The sequence below is a fragment of the Triturus cristatus genome, chromosome 3_1 (genome assembly GCF_964204655.1).
Source record: "Triturus cristatus chromosome 3_1, aTriCri1.1, whole genome shotgun sequence".
Taxonomy (NCBI): Eukaryota; Metazoa; Chordata; class Amphibia; order Caudata; family Salamandridae; genus Triturus; species Triturus cristatus.
In genome coordinates, this window is record NC_140583.1 from 405,503,776 (window position 1) to 405,520,550 (window position 16,775).

Genomic DNA, 16,775 nt, shown 5'->3' on the forward strand with positions numbered 1-16,775 from the left:
ATGTGAAAACAAAACTGGACAGCACCAGTTGAGGGCTTCTAAAACAGCACTATTTTTTTAATTACATACTGATTGTCAGTTATGGCACGAGTGAACTGGTACAACAAGTAGTTAATTGAAACACTCAAAAATAAGACAGTTTAGGTAGTTCTGAACGATAATAAATGGTACCAGACCAAACCTACCCTAAGGTGCTGCATAGTTCACGGTATAAGCCAGGATGACATTCAAACACCCGGGAACCATTCACAAAGCACTCTGAATAAGTGTACAATGAGCCATGTAGAAACATGGATCATGAGATGAGTTTGGAGATATCCACTGTGTTGGAACTACTGCCTTCGGAGGCACCGCTGGAGGGTCCTCATGTGCCAGCATACATGGCTAACCAACAGAATGCAGGGGGCCAGCAGACTGAGGAGGCGCAGGACCGTCAAGACTGGAATGATTAATCGGTGCTGAAACATCGGAATTACAGCCTAAATATCTTGACCACTCTGAGGAGGAGGAAAGGCTTGACTTGGTGTTGTGTTCAGCATTGCCTCTATGAGCAGGATGCGCTGAAAGGACACCAGGTGAGATTTGGGCTTAGTGATTGAAATACCCTGATCGAACCACAACTGTCGCCTGCAAGTGATTTGAGGAGCCAATTGGGCAGATATGGGTATACTGGGATTCCCACCGTTTGGAGATGGGCTGCAACCACTGCCATCACCTTCGTGAAAACTCGAGGTGTGAAAGTGAAGGCAAATGGAAGGACAGCAAATTAGTAATGATTGGATCCTACTGTGAGCAAAGATGCTTCCTGTGTGGCAGCAGAATAGGGATATGAATGTAAGCATCCTACAGGTCGATAGACACCATCAGTCTTCAACTTCCAGCACCAGAAGAACCTCAGTTAGGGGCAGCATCTTGAGCGTTCCTGTTCGAGGAACCACTTGAACATCCTAAGTCTAGGATCAGATGTAAGCCACCGTCCTTATAGGGAATCAGGAAATATCTGAAGTAACATCGCTAATACTGTTCCTGCTCTGGAACCAACTCCAATCCCCCCTGTAGGAGTAAGGCTTGGAGTTCCTGTTGCAGGACACGCAGATGGTCTAACAGCAGTGTGTATGCGGCTGGGAGAAGGAAAGTGAGGGGGTTTGCTAGAGGGTACGGCATACCCACTTTCCACAATATGTAAAACCCTTAAGTGATGGTCTTCCAGTTTTGTAGAAAAGAGGACACCGCTCCTCAAACAGGTATTGTGTGTCTCCACAAAATGGAACCAGGGCTGCTTTCCTGCTGCAGTGGAAGAAGGGGAGGAGAAAGAAGAAGTTGCACAGCATATTGTTGATGCCCACGAAAGGAGAAGCCTCTAATAAAGCAACAAAACCTTTGGTCCCATCTACAGTCCTGGGTGGGACTGCAGACCAAGAGAACCAGCTGTGACCTTGCTATACTTAAATCTTTCTAGTGCTCAGTCTGTAATAGCTCCAAAGTGATACAAGCTGTCAAAAGGCAGCCTATTAGCATATTCTGGAAACTTGGTGATAAGCCAGAATTCCTCAGCCAGGCATGGAGTCTATGAGATATTAACGTGCCCATTGCTCTTGCCACAGAATCTGCTGCATCAAGGCCAAATTGAATTCATTGCAGTGCTGCGGCGTGGCAATCACATCATAATTCTGTCAAATGAGATTGCATGTCGGTCTGTAAATTTGGGATGATCAATTGACCGAATCCACTAAGGCCTGAAACACCGACCAAGGAGGCAGGTAGCACTGAAAGATTTTAGAGCCATACTACCTGCTGAAAACATTTTCCTGGCATACTACTACATTCTTTTTAGACTTCCGGGTTAATAGTGTGGATAGACAAACATCTGGTGTAAGTTTTGAGGAACAAGATGCCTGCACTAAACAGCTTTTTGGAGGCCAATTCGAAAATAGGAAGTTCCGGTCTACAGGAGCGAGCTTATAATGTATTCGATAGATTGTGAAACCGCTACAGAAGTAATCGGCTTTTCTGAAATAGCTAAGACTTGTTTTGTAAGGGCCTCTTTAAAAAGGGAGCAGAGGCCCTGATGCATGGGCCAGAGTGTGAAGCACTTCAGTAACAATATTTTACTTTGCTTCAGTTCAGTTCATGGTAGAGACGGGACTAACATATCGGCTGCTTTACTTATTATCGAGTGGTAATATGTAAAACTGATGGAGTGAGACCAGTATGCAATAGTAATTCCCATTCAGGGAAAGTATATATGCCACTGCCTTCTTTTAAGCCTTTAAAGTCAGTAACTATTGTATGCTGAACTATGATATCCTCTGTCTGCTCAGGAGGATCATCACCACCACCAAAGAAAAACCTTTTCTTCTCCGTCAATCTTTGTGCCTTTCATCTGGAGTGGTGAAGTATCAAGGGAAGAGGATTCTGGCTTTGGAGTTGCGGGATGAAATGTCCTTGGCATCTGCGCTACATGAGGAGTCAGTTGCGGTGCCAGTGGTGTTGGATGGGGCATCTGAGATTGTTAATTCTGGCTTCAAAGGGGAAGAAGATGGAAGTACCGGAGTCATTTTTCACGCCGGTGTCTTAAGCAACAGAGTCGTCCAGTTTAACAGGGACATCAGTAGAAATTAAGTGAAAAGGTAAAGATTGGTAAGGCATTGGAAAGCTGATCAAAGAATAGGCCATAGGTAAAATGGGGCCAACCGGTGTACCCGATGGGAGAACGGCTCAATAAAAATAGTGAACACTGCATTCAAGAAGTGAGTCAGATTTGTACCAGGTGTTGAGAACTCTTTACTGAAGAACACGCTGGGGTCATGGAGATGGCACCACAGGAGGATTTGGAGACAGTGTAAGGTCAGTAGAAACCACAGGTGTCGGTCTTATTGGAGTTGGTGGTATGGGCATTAGGTTGAACTCTTCACGCTCCTGAAGGTTTCAATGATTTATCTTTCAAAGAAGGACAACGTGATTCATGTCTATTCTTCTTATGCTTCCTCAAAATAACTTTGGCCAATGAGGAGGAGGAGATTTGGATCTTGGTCAAGACTTCCTGCAGCCTGACGATCATCCTGTGCTCTGGCCATAAACATTTTGATTTCTAGGTACTTTAATGCTTTAGGAGCATCTTCTGGTAATCTTGACACGGGTCAACATCGTGGTTGAATCAGAGGACACAGAGACATATAACATGAGTCAGGGAAGGACATTTGACCGTCACAGTCTCGACAGGGCTTGAACCCAGACCTTTTTGGCAGAGACAATGTGAAAGAAAACTGCACCTAACAAAAATACGATAAAAGAGAAATCATATACAAAAAAGACAGACTTTTGAGAGTAAAAAGAGTGTCAATGGTGCTGAAAAAAGGGAACTGATGTCAGGAGACCGACAGAGGTGCTTATGGCTCCAGTGACATTCGGTGCTGCATGCATAGCCGTGATGGAGCCGGCATCCCCTACCGGAGTGGGAGAGCTATGGAAAAGTTTCCAGTTCCAGACTTGCACCTGGGATATTCTAATGGGGAGGAATCTAAAGGTGAGGAATCTGCAGGTAGAAGTATCCATCAGAAACATGAATATATAACACGTAAAGTGACATCGGACTACTAATGTCTTCTTCAACATTTTTGCCAACAGCAACTCTTCCTGTTTGTTGTGTAGTAAGTGTTCATAATCAGCGAGGTTACCCTTAAACTCTTTTGTGCCAAGAAACTCAGTTGCGCCTGCTCTTACACAAACAACACCATTAGAAAACAAGCATGTTGGTGCTTCTAAAGTAAAAAAGGGCACTGTGATTGAAGCGGTACCTATTTCCTTTTGGCAATGTACAAAACAGCAAAGAAGCCCCAAAGTGAAGTTAAAACAATATGGAAATCTTGTGTTGAGAATTGATTATGCAAAAGAACTTCATTTTAAAAAGCATATTGGAAAACGTACAACTCAGTTGAGATTTTTATATGTAGAAAATAAGTTTTCAGATCAAGATTTCGCTTACGTACATTTTTAGATGAATTTGTTTTGGCACACTTACCGATGACTCAGGATCTGATAATTCATCCAGAAGCTTCCTTGCATCCACCACAGCTTGATACAATCTAAGATTCTTGCCATCCGAAGCAACAAAGCAAGCACTAGCAGAATTGCAGTATGTTCCTAACGAGAAGAATTAAACATTAAGACAAATGCCTTAACCGGTTAATGCACTACTATGACATTTTACAAAGTTCTTTTAAATAGAATGTATGAAGAAAGGACAGGGCAATTGTTCATCTACTATTCTTATATGCAGATATCATCACACACAAACTCTAAAGTAATTACAGCAGACAAAGATATTTAGGAGCACGTATGTTCAACTATGTCCTGGATCAAAGTTTCAATATACACAACTGGAGTCCCCCATAAACCTTAAAAGGATCTGGGTATAAGTTGATTAACTCCATTATTTATTAGATTGGTTTTGTTCTTTTTTTTTATTTTTCACTCTTGCTCTTCCTTAACTGCCTTAATTTGGCACAAAAGATTGCTTTCTTAGTGTACAATCTAGTGCCTTTCTGTTGAGCTTTTTTCTTATTTTAAATACATTGGTTGCTCCTTGTACTGCCTTTTTGTGGAGCTTGCTTACATTAATCCTTTTCAATGAACAATTTACTTACGTTCGGTAACACCATATCTGGTAGATACTCTATCTAGCAGTAGATTGCCTACCTTAGAATAATCCCCAGGCATAGGGCAGGATCCGGAAATTTTTCTTGAGCACATCGCTCGGCTCCACATAACGGCGCCGGAAGTGACGTGTGCGGTGCCTAAATAAGGTCTACCCCCAGTGCGCTGACGTCAGTTTCTTTTTGCGACTTTACATGTCAGAAGAGCAGAGGCACAAATAACTGCACTGTGTCCAGAACATCTCCGATGAAAGGGAGCGTCTGAGAAAAAATCAGCTGGGATTTTGGCATGGTGAAATCTAACTCCAGCGAGCACAGCAGGTTCGTCATAGTGAGACGGTGGGAGACGACTGCCTGGGGCGCGCCATCTTTAACAGCCAATCATCGATGTAGGGAACGACTGGAATCCCTGACCTCCGCAGATGAGCTGCAAGCACCACCATCACTTTCGTGAACACCCGAGGGGCGCTGGTAAGGCCGTAGAGGAGCACAGCAAATTAAGAGTGCTCTTGGCCGACCATGAACTGCAGGCAACGCCTGTGGGCTGGCAGGATGGGGATGTAAAAATAAGCGTCCTGGAAGTCCAATATTACCATCCAGTCTCCTGGGTCTAGGGCAGAAAGGACTTGCTCAAACGTGGGCATTTTGACTTTCTCATTTTTCAGGAAGAGTTTGAAAAGGCGCAGGTCTAGGATAGGATAAAGACCTCCGTCCTTCTTAGGCACCAGAAAGTAGTGTGAATAGCAACCACAACCTCCTTCTGATGTTGCCACCCTCTCGAAGGATCTCTTGGCCAAGAAAGCCAACACTTTCCGACAGAGCAAGGAGAGGTTGTCCTCCGTTAGCCTGCCATAAGTGGGTGGCATGGTGGTATAGGAGTCACAAGGGGGAGGGGGTGTTAGCCCCTTTGGACTAGCTGCAAAAACCAATGGTTAGTTGCTTTGACCTCCAGTTGTGCAGGTGAAGGCGTATCATGCTCCCCACTGAATGCCCATGGTAGTCGGAGGGCATACTAAAGGGATTGAAGGCTGTGGCTGCCAGGGGGGTGGTGGACTGGCTCAACCCAAGGCTGCCTGCCCCACTGTGGGAGCCGTGCTCTCTGCACGAAAAGATTGTGCCGTTTTCTGACTGGGGTGGCTGGGCGTGGAATGAGGTTGTTGGAAACCCCGCCCGTTGCCACGTAAGGGGCAGGAGGGACTGGGGTTGGCGCGGAGCAATGGAAAGGCCTAAGGACCTGGCCGTAGCTCTGCTGTTCTTGAAGCGTTTGAATGCCGAGTCTGCCGTCCCTACAAACAACAGAGAGCCATCAAAGACAGCATGTACATGAAGAGCCAGTAGTTCTCAGCCAGGCATGGCGCCTAAGGGCCACTGACAATGAAATTGTTCTACCCAGCAAAAGGGCCATAACGAGACCACATTGTGTAGTGAGCTTGGCTGTGACCCTTCCATCAGCAATTGTTTGAGAGAATAATACGGTTCGGGCCTCCTCCGAGAGCATGGGCAGAAGTTGTTCAACCGAGTCCCAGATGGTATGGAAGTATCAGCCCAAGTGGCAATAGGAGTTCACCTACCGCAATGCCAGGCTATCGGAAGAGAACATCCTCTTCCTGAAGGTCTCCAGCCTTTTGGATTCCATGTTCAGTGAAGTGGAAGGGAATGTGCCAGGGTTAAGTTTGGAGGTGGAGACCTGGACCATCAAGATCTCCGGGGTGGGGTGCTGGGTGAAGAAACTGGGATCCCCTTGGGTGGGGAGAAGGCAGCGGGCAACTGTCCTATGCACAGGAACCCCTGTGCAGGGCTTGGACCAGGCCCAGAGTAGAACATCAGTATGGCCTTCACTGAATGGGAGTAACGGTTCAGTGGGGGCAACTCCCAGCTTCTAGACTTCCAATGAGGGTAGTGTAAGGTCCAGTACCTCAGCTTCCCCCGCACCACCACTGTGAATTAGACTTTCTCCTCCATAGCCACGGTAGGAGCAGAGACCAGGCCAGTGTCTGGGGATATGTCTAGTCCACTGGTATCTGATAGATCCTCATACCTGTTGTCTTTGGGATCTTCTAACTGGTACCCATAAGGGTCTGCAGACCCCTCCTGTAGAAAGATGGCTCTCTATATAGTGTACAAAAAAAAAGTACACTGTGCAGGGATTCCAGTGAGTCCCCAATTGGTTTACAGAGGCTAAAGTAGATAATACTAACACTTTCTTTTGTGATAGGGTGGACGATCAGTTAGGCTTATAAGAAGGTAGTGCTAAGAATTTGTTGCACTCTCAGAGCCAATAAATGTGACCCGCTCAAAGAATAAATCTGAGACCAAATTAAAACAATAACACTTTTTTTCTATGTATTTCAAACTCAAGAATTTTGCTCAAGGTATGTACAGTTTTCGAAAATATGCAAAGGTGAGTAAACGTGTCAAACCTGTGCGCTTTTACGCACAATGTATTCTTATGAAAGGAAAAGTCAAAGGTGTATAAAAATAGGTACAGTCGGTTTCAAGGCTTCACCTTCTGTAATCGGATTAGTATTGGGCCAAGGTTCAAAGTACTAACAGCAGTTATTCAGGAGCCACCTGGGTTCTACTAGGAGCAGGGTGCTGGTGAGGCTGGTAGCTGGTGCTACGGAGAAGGGGGGTTACCTGGAAAGAGGTGGCACAGGGGTACATGCAAGCAAGTTCGAGGGATCCCAAACAGGGGCTGAGGTTGTCGGGACCTGGGCCTGTAGGGCTCAGGAGCTAAGTGGTTTGGTTAACTGGGATGATGCGCAAAGATGCACCTCACGGTCATTGACAAACAGCTGGATGAGGAGAAATCAAGGCAGCTGGGCCACCCTCTAACTGGGTCTGTGAAACCGGGGGATGTAGCGACTTCAACAGCTTCCTAACTTTTGACGTCGCTAGGAGAACAACATCCTCTAGACCGGCTCTGACTGCTAGACAGTTCTCGTGAACAAACCTCTTTCTGAGGTGAAGAAGACCGAGGCCAGGAAGTCTCCAAAGATCGCAACATATGCGCCACAAGCAACTTCATACGGTGCTCTTTAAGCGCCTTGGGCTTCAGCTTCTGGCATAAGCCGCAAGGAGTAGTTTCTTTTCTGTAACTCCAGTTCTGTAGTAGGGGTATCTCTGTGTATAGTCATAATCTAGTGAATAGTCCCGCCCATGTGCGCGGACCCCGGAGCAATAAAAAATAATCTCTAAAAGGTGACAAATCATGCAGACCTGCATACACCTTTAAGAGAGAATTTAATTTAAAGACAGATAATGCAGCCTATACCCACAGGCTACACTGTCCAGTACTTCAACTAGAATTCCACCAAAATCCACAAACAGCACTGCCTGTCCAGTTTTTCTCCCCATAGGAAAAAACCCTGCCTCTACCAGCAAAAGCCACTGGAATGATAGAGAGGAAGGAGTGGACAGACAAGCCCCATAGGCTGCCATTATGTGGCTTGGAACAGGATACTGTGCCTTTAAGAAAACTTTCCAGTTTTCCAGAACTTTCCCCAGTATCCCAGAATGCCCAGCAGGTCCCATTTACTTTCAGTTCTTTTTGAAGGCGTAGCACGCCAGACCTGTAGCATTCTCCATATGAATAAGTATCTCTCCACCGGGGAGGAGGGCGGGCGCTTATGACTATAACAGAGATACCCCTACTACAGAACTGGAGTTACAGAAAAGAAACTACTCCTTCTGTAGTAGGGGATCTCTGTGTATAGTCATAATCTAGTGAATAGAATGGCAAGCCCATCCCCACACAACAAAAGCGGTGGAGAACACATAAGACACAACCACTACTGTGCGAACAAATTTCGCAGCGAAGCCTGCCCAACCTGAGCATCTGCCCTGGCATCCGAGTCCAGACAGTAATGCGCAGCAAAGGTATGGACCGACTTCCAAGTGGCCGCCTTACAGATTTCCGCAATCGGAACATTACGCAGCAAAGCCGTCGTGGCAGCTTTGCCCCTGGTGGAATGAGCCTTAGGTTTACCCCCTAAGGTCTTATTAGCCTTTTGATAACACAACTGTATGCAGGACACAATCCACCGAGAGATGGACTGCTTAGAGGTCGCAAGACCAGTCCTGACTGAGCCATAATTAACAAACAATTGGTCAGACCTACGAATATCCTTGGTCTTATCCAGATAAAATTTCAACACCCTACGGACATCCAGGGAATGGAGAGCCCTTTCCGCTGGTGAAGAGGGATTCTGAAAGAACGTAGGTAAAGTTATGGTCTGATGGACATGAAAGTCAGAGATAACCTTAGGAAGGAACTTAGGGTGAGTACGCATCACAACCTTAGCAGCATGAAACACAGTATAAGGTTCTTGACAACATAATGCCTGAAGTTCACTCACCCTGCGGGCCGATGTAATGGCCACTAGGAACGCCGCCTTCCAGGATAGGTGCTGCAATGAAGCCTTGTGAATAGGTTCAAAAGGCTCTCTCATCAGTCTGGACAGCACCACATTCAAGTCCCAAGAAGGCGAAGGAAGTCTGACAGGAGGGAACACCTTCTTCAAGCCTTCCAAAAAATCCTTGACCACAGGAATCTGAAAGAAGGACGTCTGTGAAGGGCACTTCCTGTAAGCAGTCAAAGCAGCCAGATGAACCTTAATGGAATGGAAATTAAGGCCAGACTGCGCCAGATGCAAAAGGTATGGAAGGATGACATCTTCCTTACATGTTGTCGGATCAAAGTTCTTGGACTTACACCAGATACAGAACCTCTTCCACTTGTAAGCATAGGATGTCCTAGTGGAAGGTCGCTTAGACTCCTTCAGAATGTCCATACAATCGTCTGGTAGATTCAGATGACCGTATTGCACTATTTCAGGAGCCATGCCGCCAAACTCAAAGACGAGAGGTTGGGGTGCACCATCAGCCCCCCGAACTTCGTGAGAAGGTCCGGCCTGCACGGCAACCGCATGTGAGGAAGGAGAGACCGGTGAAGAAGGTCCGTGAACCACCACTGCCTGGGCCACTCCGGGGCGATCAGGATCATCCGCGCCCTGGACTGGGACAGCTTGATGAGCACCGCCGGAATCAGGGGAATGGGTGGAAAAGCGTACAGAAAGCTGTTCGACCAATCGATCCATAGCGCATTCCCCAGCGTCCCCCGCTGGTAGTACCTGGATGCGAAGTCTCGGCATTTGCTGTTTTCGGCGGTGGCGAACAGATCTACGTCTGGAGTCCCCCACCTTGCGAAGACTTCTCCTAGTACTTCGTCGTTTATGACCCATTCGTGGTTTTCCTGAATCAGCCTGCTCAAGGCGTCTGCCTGAGCATTCTGCACCCCTGGCAGATGTGTGGCCGTGATCGTCAATCCTCGGGCCAGCAGCCAGCGCCAGATCGCCTGCGCCTCCTGCGACAGAGTGCGCGATCTCGACCCCCCCTGCTTGTTGAGGTAATACATCGTGGTTGTATTGTCCGTCTGTATCAGCAGCGAGTTGGTCTGGAAGGACGGAAGGAAAGCCTTCAGTGCCAGGAAGACAGCTCTGAGTTCCAGGAAATTGATGTGGTACGTCGATTCCAAAGGAGACCACTTCCCCTGAATCTGCAGGTCCCCGGAATGCGCACCCCAGCCCTGGAGAGAAGCATCCGTCACCACATTCGTCGTGGGAATGTCCTTGTGGAAGGGAACCCCCTTGAGGAGGTTTTCCGCCGAACACCACCACTTCAGAGACTGACGAGCATGTAGAGACAGTCTGATCTTGTCGTCCCAAGAGCCTGTCTTCTGATCCCACTGATCCTCCAAGCACTCCTGCAGTGGTCGCATCTGTAGACGTGCGTGCGGAGTGAGGAAGATACAGGAGGCCATCGATCCCAGCAGAGACGACACCTTCCTCACAGTCGTCGATGGAGCAGTCCTGAGGTCCTGAGCCTTCCGAAGGAGTGATAACCGTCTCTCCTCCGAAGGAGACACGCTTGCTGACCGCGTATCTATGGAGGCCCCCAGGTACTGTATGCACTGTACCGGAGATGGGACCGATTTGGACATGTTGACGTGTAACCCCAGCTTGTTCAAGAGCTCGCACGTCCAACGGAAGTGTTCTTGCGCTTCCTCGAAGGATGACGCCTTGATCAGCCAATCGTCCAGATACGGGTAGACAAACACCTTGTTCCTCCGCAGGTGTGCCGCCACCACCGCCATGCACTTCGAAAAAGTCCTGGGAGCAGACTTTAGCCCGAATGGCAGTACTGTGTATTGATAGTGATTGGCGCCGACTTGGAATCGCAGGAACTTCCTGTGCTTCTGTGCTATGGGCACATGGAAGTACGCATCCTGTAGATCTATGGCACAGAGCCAGTCTCCCCGTTGCAGCTGAGGGTAAATCTGGTGCAACGATAGCATGCGAAACTTTTCTCTGCGAATCCACTTGTTTGCTTGTCGCAAATCCAGAATGGGCCTGAACTCGTTCTTGTCCTTCTTGCGAACGAGGAAGAACCGAGAGTACAGACCTCTTCCCCTTTGAGACAAAGGTACTTCTTCTACCGCCTTTTTTCTCAACAAGATGTCTGCCTCCGCCTGGAGCTCCCTCAGCTGGAAGCGAGAGCTGACCGGCGGAATCGCTGGAGGCGGGCTGATGAACCGAAGACTGTATCCATTGCAAACAATATTCAGCACCCACTTGTCCTGAGTAATTTTTCTCCACTCTGCCGGAAAAAATCGAATGCTTCCCCCCACTGGAGTGGGTAACGGTTGAGGGGGAAGTAACAGCTCAGGGCCGAGACCCGGCCGGGCCCTTGTTTGTGGTAGTAGCCTGCTGGCCACCTCTGCCCCTCTGGCGCTTCTGGAAGGGCTTGCGGAACTGCTGCTGTTGTGGCTGCTGCTGTCCCGAGCCCTGCCCACGCCCTCGGCCCGACGACCCGAACCTCCTCTGGAACGGTCGTTTCTTTTTCTCGGCCTTCTCTAACCCGACGGCCGTCAGGGTTTCCGCTTCAGCCTTCATGCGGGCCATTTCATCGTCCGCATGCTTCCCGAACAGGGTCTCCCCCGAGAAGGGCAAGTTGGCCACTCTCTGCTGCGCCTCCGGCTTGAGGGACGTCAGGCGCAACCAGGAATGCCGCCGCTGGTGGACGCCATGACAGTAGGCGTGGGCGGCCAATAGCGATATATCCGCTGCTGCGCTGATCGTTTGGTTAGAAACCAGCATGCCTTCGCGCACCGTCTCCAAGAAGTCCTCCTTCTTGTCTCGTGGCAGGAGGTCCGCATATTGCTGCAGGGATTCCCACAGGGCCCAGTCGTAACGGCCCAACAACGCCCCTGCACTCGCCGCCTTCATCGTGGTGGCAGCGGTACCACACACCTTCCTGCCCGCAGAGTCCAGCCAGCGGCTTTCCTTGTCCGGTGGCACCGTGGAGGCCGGGGCGGTCGCATGTTGTTTTCTCGCCGCCGTCACGATAACCGAATCCGGTTTCGGGTCCCCTCTCAAGAATGACGGATCCGACTCCGGGGCCCTATATTTCTTCATGAGCCTGGACGGAGCGGCCTTCGCTGTTGCGGGAGTGAGGAACAGTTCCAAAGCTGGTTCCACCAGTCCAGGCACGAGAGGCAGGAGGGGGCGAGACAAGTGTCTTTTATGAAGCGTCTCAAATATCACGGACGTCGTGGGTGTTGGAACCGTCACCGTGATATTCAGCTTCGCAGCCCCTCGTAACAGCACCTCCTGGAACGAGACCAAGTCGTCCACCGGCGACACCCTAGTCCCCGGGGAGTCCGACAGCGTCGGGGAAAGGTCCCTGTCCGAGGAGCGCGACCTGGACCTATACCTTCTGCGGCGTCGTCTAGAGTCTGACGAGGATCGCCCTCGGCTCCGCGATCGTCGCCTCCTGTGAGAGCGGGAGCGCGACCTCTTCGGCTTAGGCCTGTCCGCCGGTCTCGCTGGTCCAGGCGACCGTGGGCGTCGTGGCTTCGGGGTCCCTTGCGGCGGAGTCGGGTACCGTGGAAGGGAAACCGACCTCGGGGGGACCGGCGGCGGCACCGCAGGAGTGCTTGGCAGCAACAGAGGCCGGGGTGGCGGAGACAGAGTCCGCGGCCGCGGAGGAGGCGGTGGAGGAAGTGGAGACGGTGGTGGAGGAGGTGGCGGTGGTGGTGGTGGTGGCGGTGGAGGAGGCGGTGGCAGAGGTGGGAGAGGAGGAGGAGGCGACGGAGACCTCCGAGGCGGGGTATACACCACTGAGTACACCGATCCCGGCGACTCCCTCTTCCTCGACGTCGACGTGTGCCTCGACGTCGACCTGCGCCTCGACGGCGATCTTCTCGGCGTCGATCTCCTCCTCGGCGTCGACTTATGTCTCGACGGCGACCTCCGCCTCGACGGCGACCTCCGCCTCGACGGCGACCTCCGCCTCGACGGCGACCTCCGCCTCGACGGCGATCTTCGCCTCGACGGCGATCTTCGCCTCGACGGCGATCTTCGCTTTCTCGACGTCGATCTCCTTCTCTTCATCGACGGCGAGTTGCGATCCCTCGACGCCGAACGCCGACGCCGGGTCTTCTCTCGACGTCGACCGCTGGACGCAGTCGAAGACGGCGTCGTCGCCGACGACGCCGATGTAGTCGACGGCGGCCTATTCAGGTCCCTCGACGCCGATCGTCGACGCCGTTTCTCCCCAGAGCCCTGGGGAGACGGCGAACAGACGGTGGTCATCCTCCTCGACGTCGCCGTCGACGCCCTCGACGTCGACGGGGAGCGGGAGCGTTTACTGGTCTTCCTGCCCCTGGGGAGCCCCCCAGAGGCCTCAGCATGGGCCAAATCAGCCCCTCCAGACCCACCTGGTGCCTTCAGTCTTCGCTCCTCCAGAGCTTGAAGCCTGCTCTTCATCCTGTCCCTCAGGGTTCTTGCTGAAAACGAGTGGCAGATGGTACAGCTCTCAGGCACGTGGGACTGGGGAAGGCAAGCTATGCACACCTCGTGTGGGTCAGTTTTAGCCTTCTTTCGACCACATTCCGGGCACTTGTCGAACAAGCCAGGCATGTTGACAGTACCAGCTATTAAACACAAGAAAAAGTGACAAAAATTGCCAAAATCTCAATGAAAACCTTGAAAAAAGGTAGAGCTCAATGCTCCAGGGTCCTGCTAGCAGGAGCCGGAAAAAAGAACTGAAAGTAAATGGGACCTGCTGGGCATTCTGGGATACTGGGGAAAGTTCTGGAAAACTGGAAAGTTTTCTTAAAGGCACAGTATCCTGTTCCAAGCCACATAATGGCAGCCTATGGGGCTTGTCTGTCCACTCCTTCCTCTCTATCATTCCAGTGGCTTTTGCTGGTAGAGGCAGGGTTTTTTCCTATGGGGAGAAAAACTGGACAGGCAGTGCTGTTTGTGGATTTTGGTGGAATTCTAGTTGAAGTACTGGACAGTGTAGCCTGTGGGTATAGGCTGCATTATCTGTCTTTAAATTAAATTCTCTCTTAAAGGTGTATGCAGGTCTGCATGATTTGTCACCTTTTAGAGATTATTTTTTATTGCTCCGGGGTCCGCGCACATGGGCGGGACTATTCACTAGATTATGACTATACACAGAGATCCCCTACTACAGAATCCTTGGTGTCGTGGTGTTCACCCAAAACCTCATACAAACGTATGTGGTTCTGTAACCAACATTTGCTGACTACGGGACTCTCAAGGCTTAACGCCTGAAGACATGGAGAACAAAAGGGCGCACTGTTCCCAAAGACAAAAAACTGTCGAAGAAGACCAATAACAGTCTGAGGAACTGCTTCACCAGATCCGCATTACAATGCGGAAAAGAAGAAACTGACGTCTACGTGCTGGAGTGGAATTATAAGGCACCACTGACGTCATGACCAGAGACGTACAGAGCAGTCCCATGGCATGCAGAGTTTCTGCTGAAAAATTTCCTGATCCAGTCTGACGCCTGTGGAGAATTTAAAGTTAAGGAATCTGCGGCTAGGTGTCTCAGATACTCAATTTAGGGGTGTTAAGGAAGTACCAGGTAGTAGCAATGGGCTGCCTACCTGTAGGGTGATTACACCCTTTATATGTCCACTTCCTGTGGTCCCATGTACCCGTTATTGCTTCCCTAAGTACTCGTAATATTTAAGGGTGAACTAGATATCACGGGGACACATCCACTCGGGTAGATATGCCCACACATGGGTATGGTGCACACTGCCTTCGGGCTGTAAGGCCTGCCGTCAGGGTGACTTACCTAAACCACATGAAATGCTTTGCTTGCATGGCGCACAGAGGTGTGTGCCATGTTCACTCTTCAGTTCTCTCTGCACCAAGTCACACAGACTGCAATGGAAGTTTGCATGAGCATGTTCAGAGGTCCCTTGGGTGGCACAATTCGTGCTGCTGCCCTTTGGGACCAGATTTGCCCCAAGGCCCTAGGTACCAGTGGTACCACTTACTATGGACCTCCGAGGATCCTAAATGGGTGACAATTGTGGAACAATGGTACAGTTTAAGGAAAGAACACTGGTGCTGGGGACATGATAAGCAGGAACCCTTCACACTCTCGGTCAATTTGCATCAGGTACCAGGCAAAATGTGAGGGATAACTATGTCAAAATGGGCCCTTTCCAACACAACTCAGGAAGTGAGAATCAAACCGGTATGTTCTCAGCTTCTTCAGGGATCAAACTACAGCAAAGGCTTCCCTCTCAATGGCACTCCAACGCTGTTCCCTGGGGAGTAAGATCCTCCTTATAAAAGCAAAAGGCTGGTCATGGCCATCTTTATTGGGTTGGGCTTAGACAGGAGCAAATAAGGCAGAGTAGTCCTTTCAACAATCCAGCCTGTTTCCCTTCTCTTCATCGCCTGACAGACTAGGAAGACTTTCCCATCTTTGGCTGAGTCTCCTGGCCTGTGGTCTAAGGAGTTCAGGGGGGGTTTGTGTGGGAAACTGGGTGTTTTGTGCAGTACCCCCACCCCCACCCCCACACTTTTTGCCTGATTTCTGAGCAACTTTGACTGAAATGTACTGTGTCCCTGATAATCAGGTTCCCAGTACCAGTGTCATTTCCCTAAAACTGCACCACAACTGGCACAACTTTAGCACCCCTGTAAGTCCCAAGTAAGTGGTAACCCTAGGACCTAGGGCATGGGACTAACCAGCTTTCTCTAGGGCTGCAGCATGAATAGGGCCACCCTAGGGACCCTCACCAAGACCATGCATCTGCTTTTGCATGCTGTGTGTCTTGGCGCAGACACAAGTGAAGAGCCGACATGGCACACATCCCTGTGTGCCATGCACACAGACACTGAATGAGATATAGGCAAGTCATCCCTACCTCAGGTCTTCCATCCATAAGGCAGGGTGCACTATATCACATGTGTGGTCATATCAGCCTGAGGTGATCATATCAGCCTGAGCAGAAAGTCCACTCTTGGATATTGTAAGTGCCCAGGCAAGCCATAGAGAGTACACGGTCTGGACATGCATTATTAAGAGATCCCCAGCACCATGATGGATTCACTGTATGCAGAGATGTTTGGTACCAAACATCTCTTAATAACCCACACTGATGCCAGTATTGGATCTATTAAATCCACACAGCGGTCCCCTGAAAACCTACCAACTACTAGCGAGGTCTCTGACTAGTCTCAGTCAGTTTCTGACCTCATTGGGTGAGAGCCTTTGCTTGCAGAGGCTGGGAACAATGCCTGTTCTGGGCGGAGGCACTTCACACCTCTTCCAAACCAGAATGGCATTCCAGGGTGAGAATCTTTAAAGTCAATTATGCCTTTGAAATGCAACCCAGGCATCTCCAGTTAGTGTAGGATGTCAAACCCACTATCCTCCTCCTATATTGGCAGGAGGACAGGCTGGAAAATTAGGTAGATTAGGAGGTGTGCCAACATTCTGCCAGCACCACCCCTAAGGTGGGGCCAGTGATGTTGACCCCACTTTTCAAATTCCTTCAATTTGTGTTGGAGAGTAATAGCCAACTAGGGTCAGGGTTATGTCCACTTCTCAATGGAGATGGTCATATGAGGGTATAGTCACCCTAAAGGCAGTTAGGGCATTGGCAACTACCTGGCACTCCCTCTAACGGACCTAAATGTAGTATTTAGATGGCACCCCTTGACACTGAAATTCAGATTCTGCCGACCTACGAAGAGGGACACTGAACAGCCGTAAAGAGCA

The 16,775-nt window shown here is 49.8% G+C and overlaps 1 protein-coding gene across 3 annotated transcripts in view; it reads right to left on the reverse strand.

Annotated features, from left to right (window-relative positions):
- The window catches only part of DMXL2 (Dmx like 2), a 2,034,639-nt gene that overhangs the window by 1,587,671 nt on the left and 430,193 nt on the right, over positions 1-16,775 (reverse strand). For all 3 annotated transcript variants that reach the window (XM_085644194.1, XM_085644192.1, XM_085644193.1), the window contains exon 13: positions 4,022-4,143. In XM_085644194.1, coding sequence (XP_085500320.1) covers positions 4,022-4,143 — 122 coding nt within the window. The remainder of the gene's footprint in view (positions 1-4,021; positions 4,144-16,775) is intronic.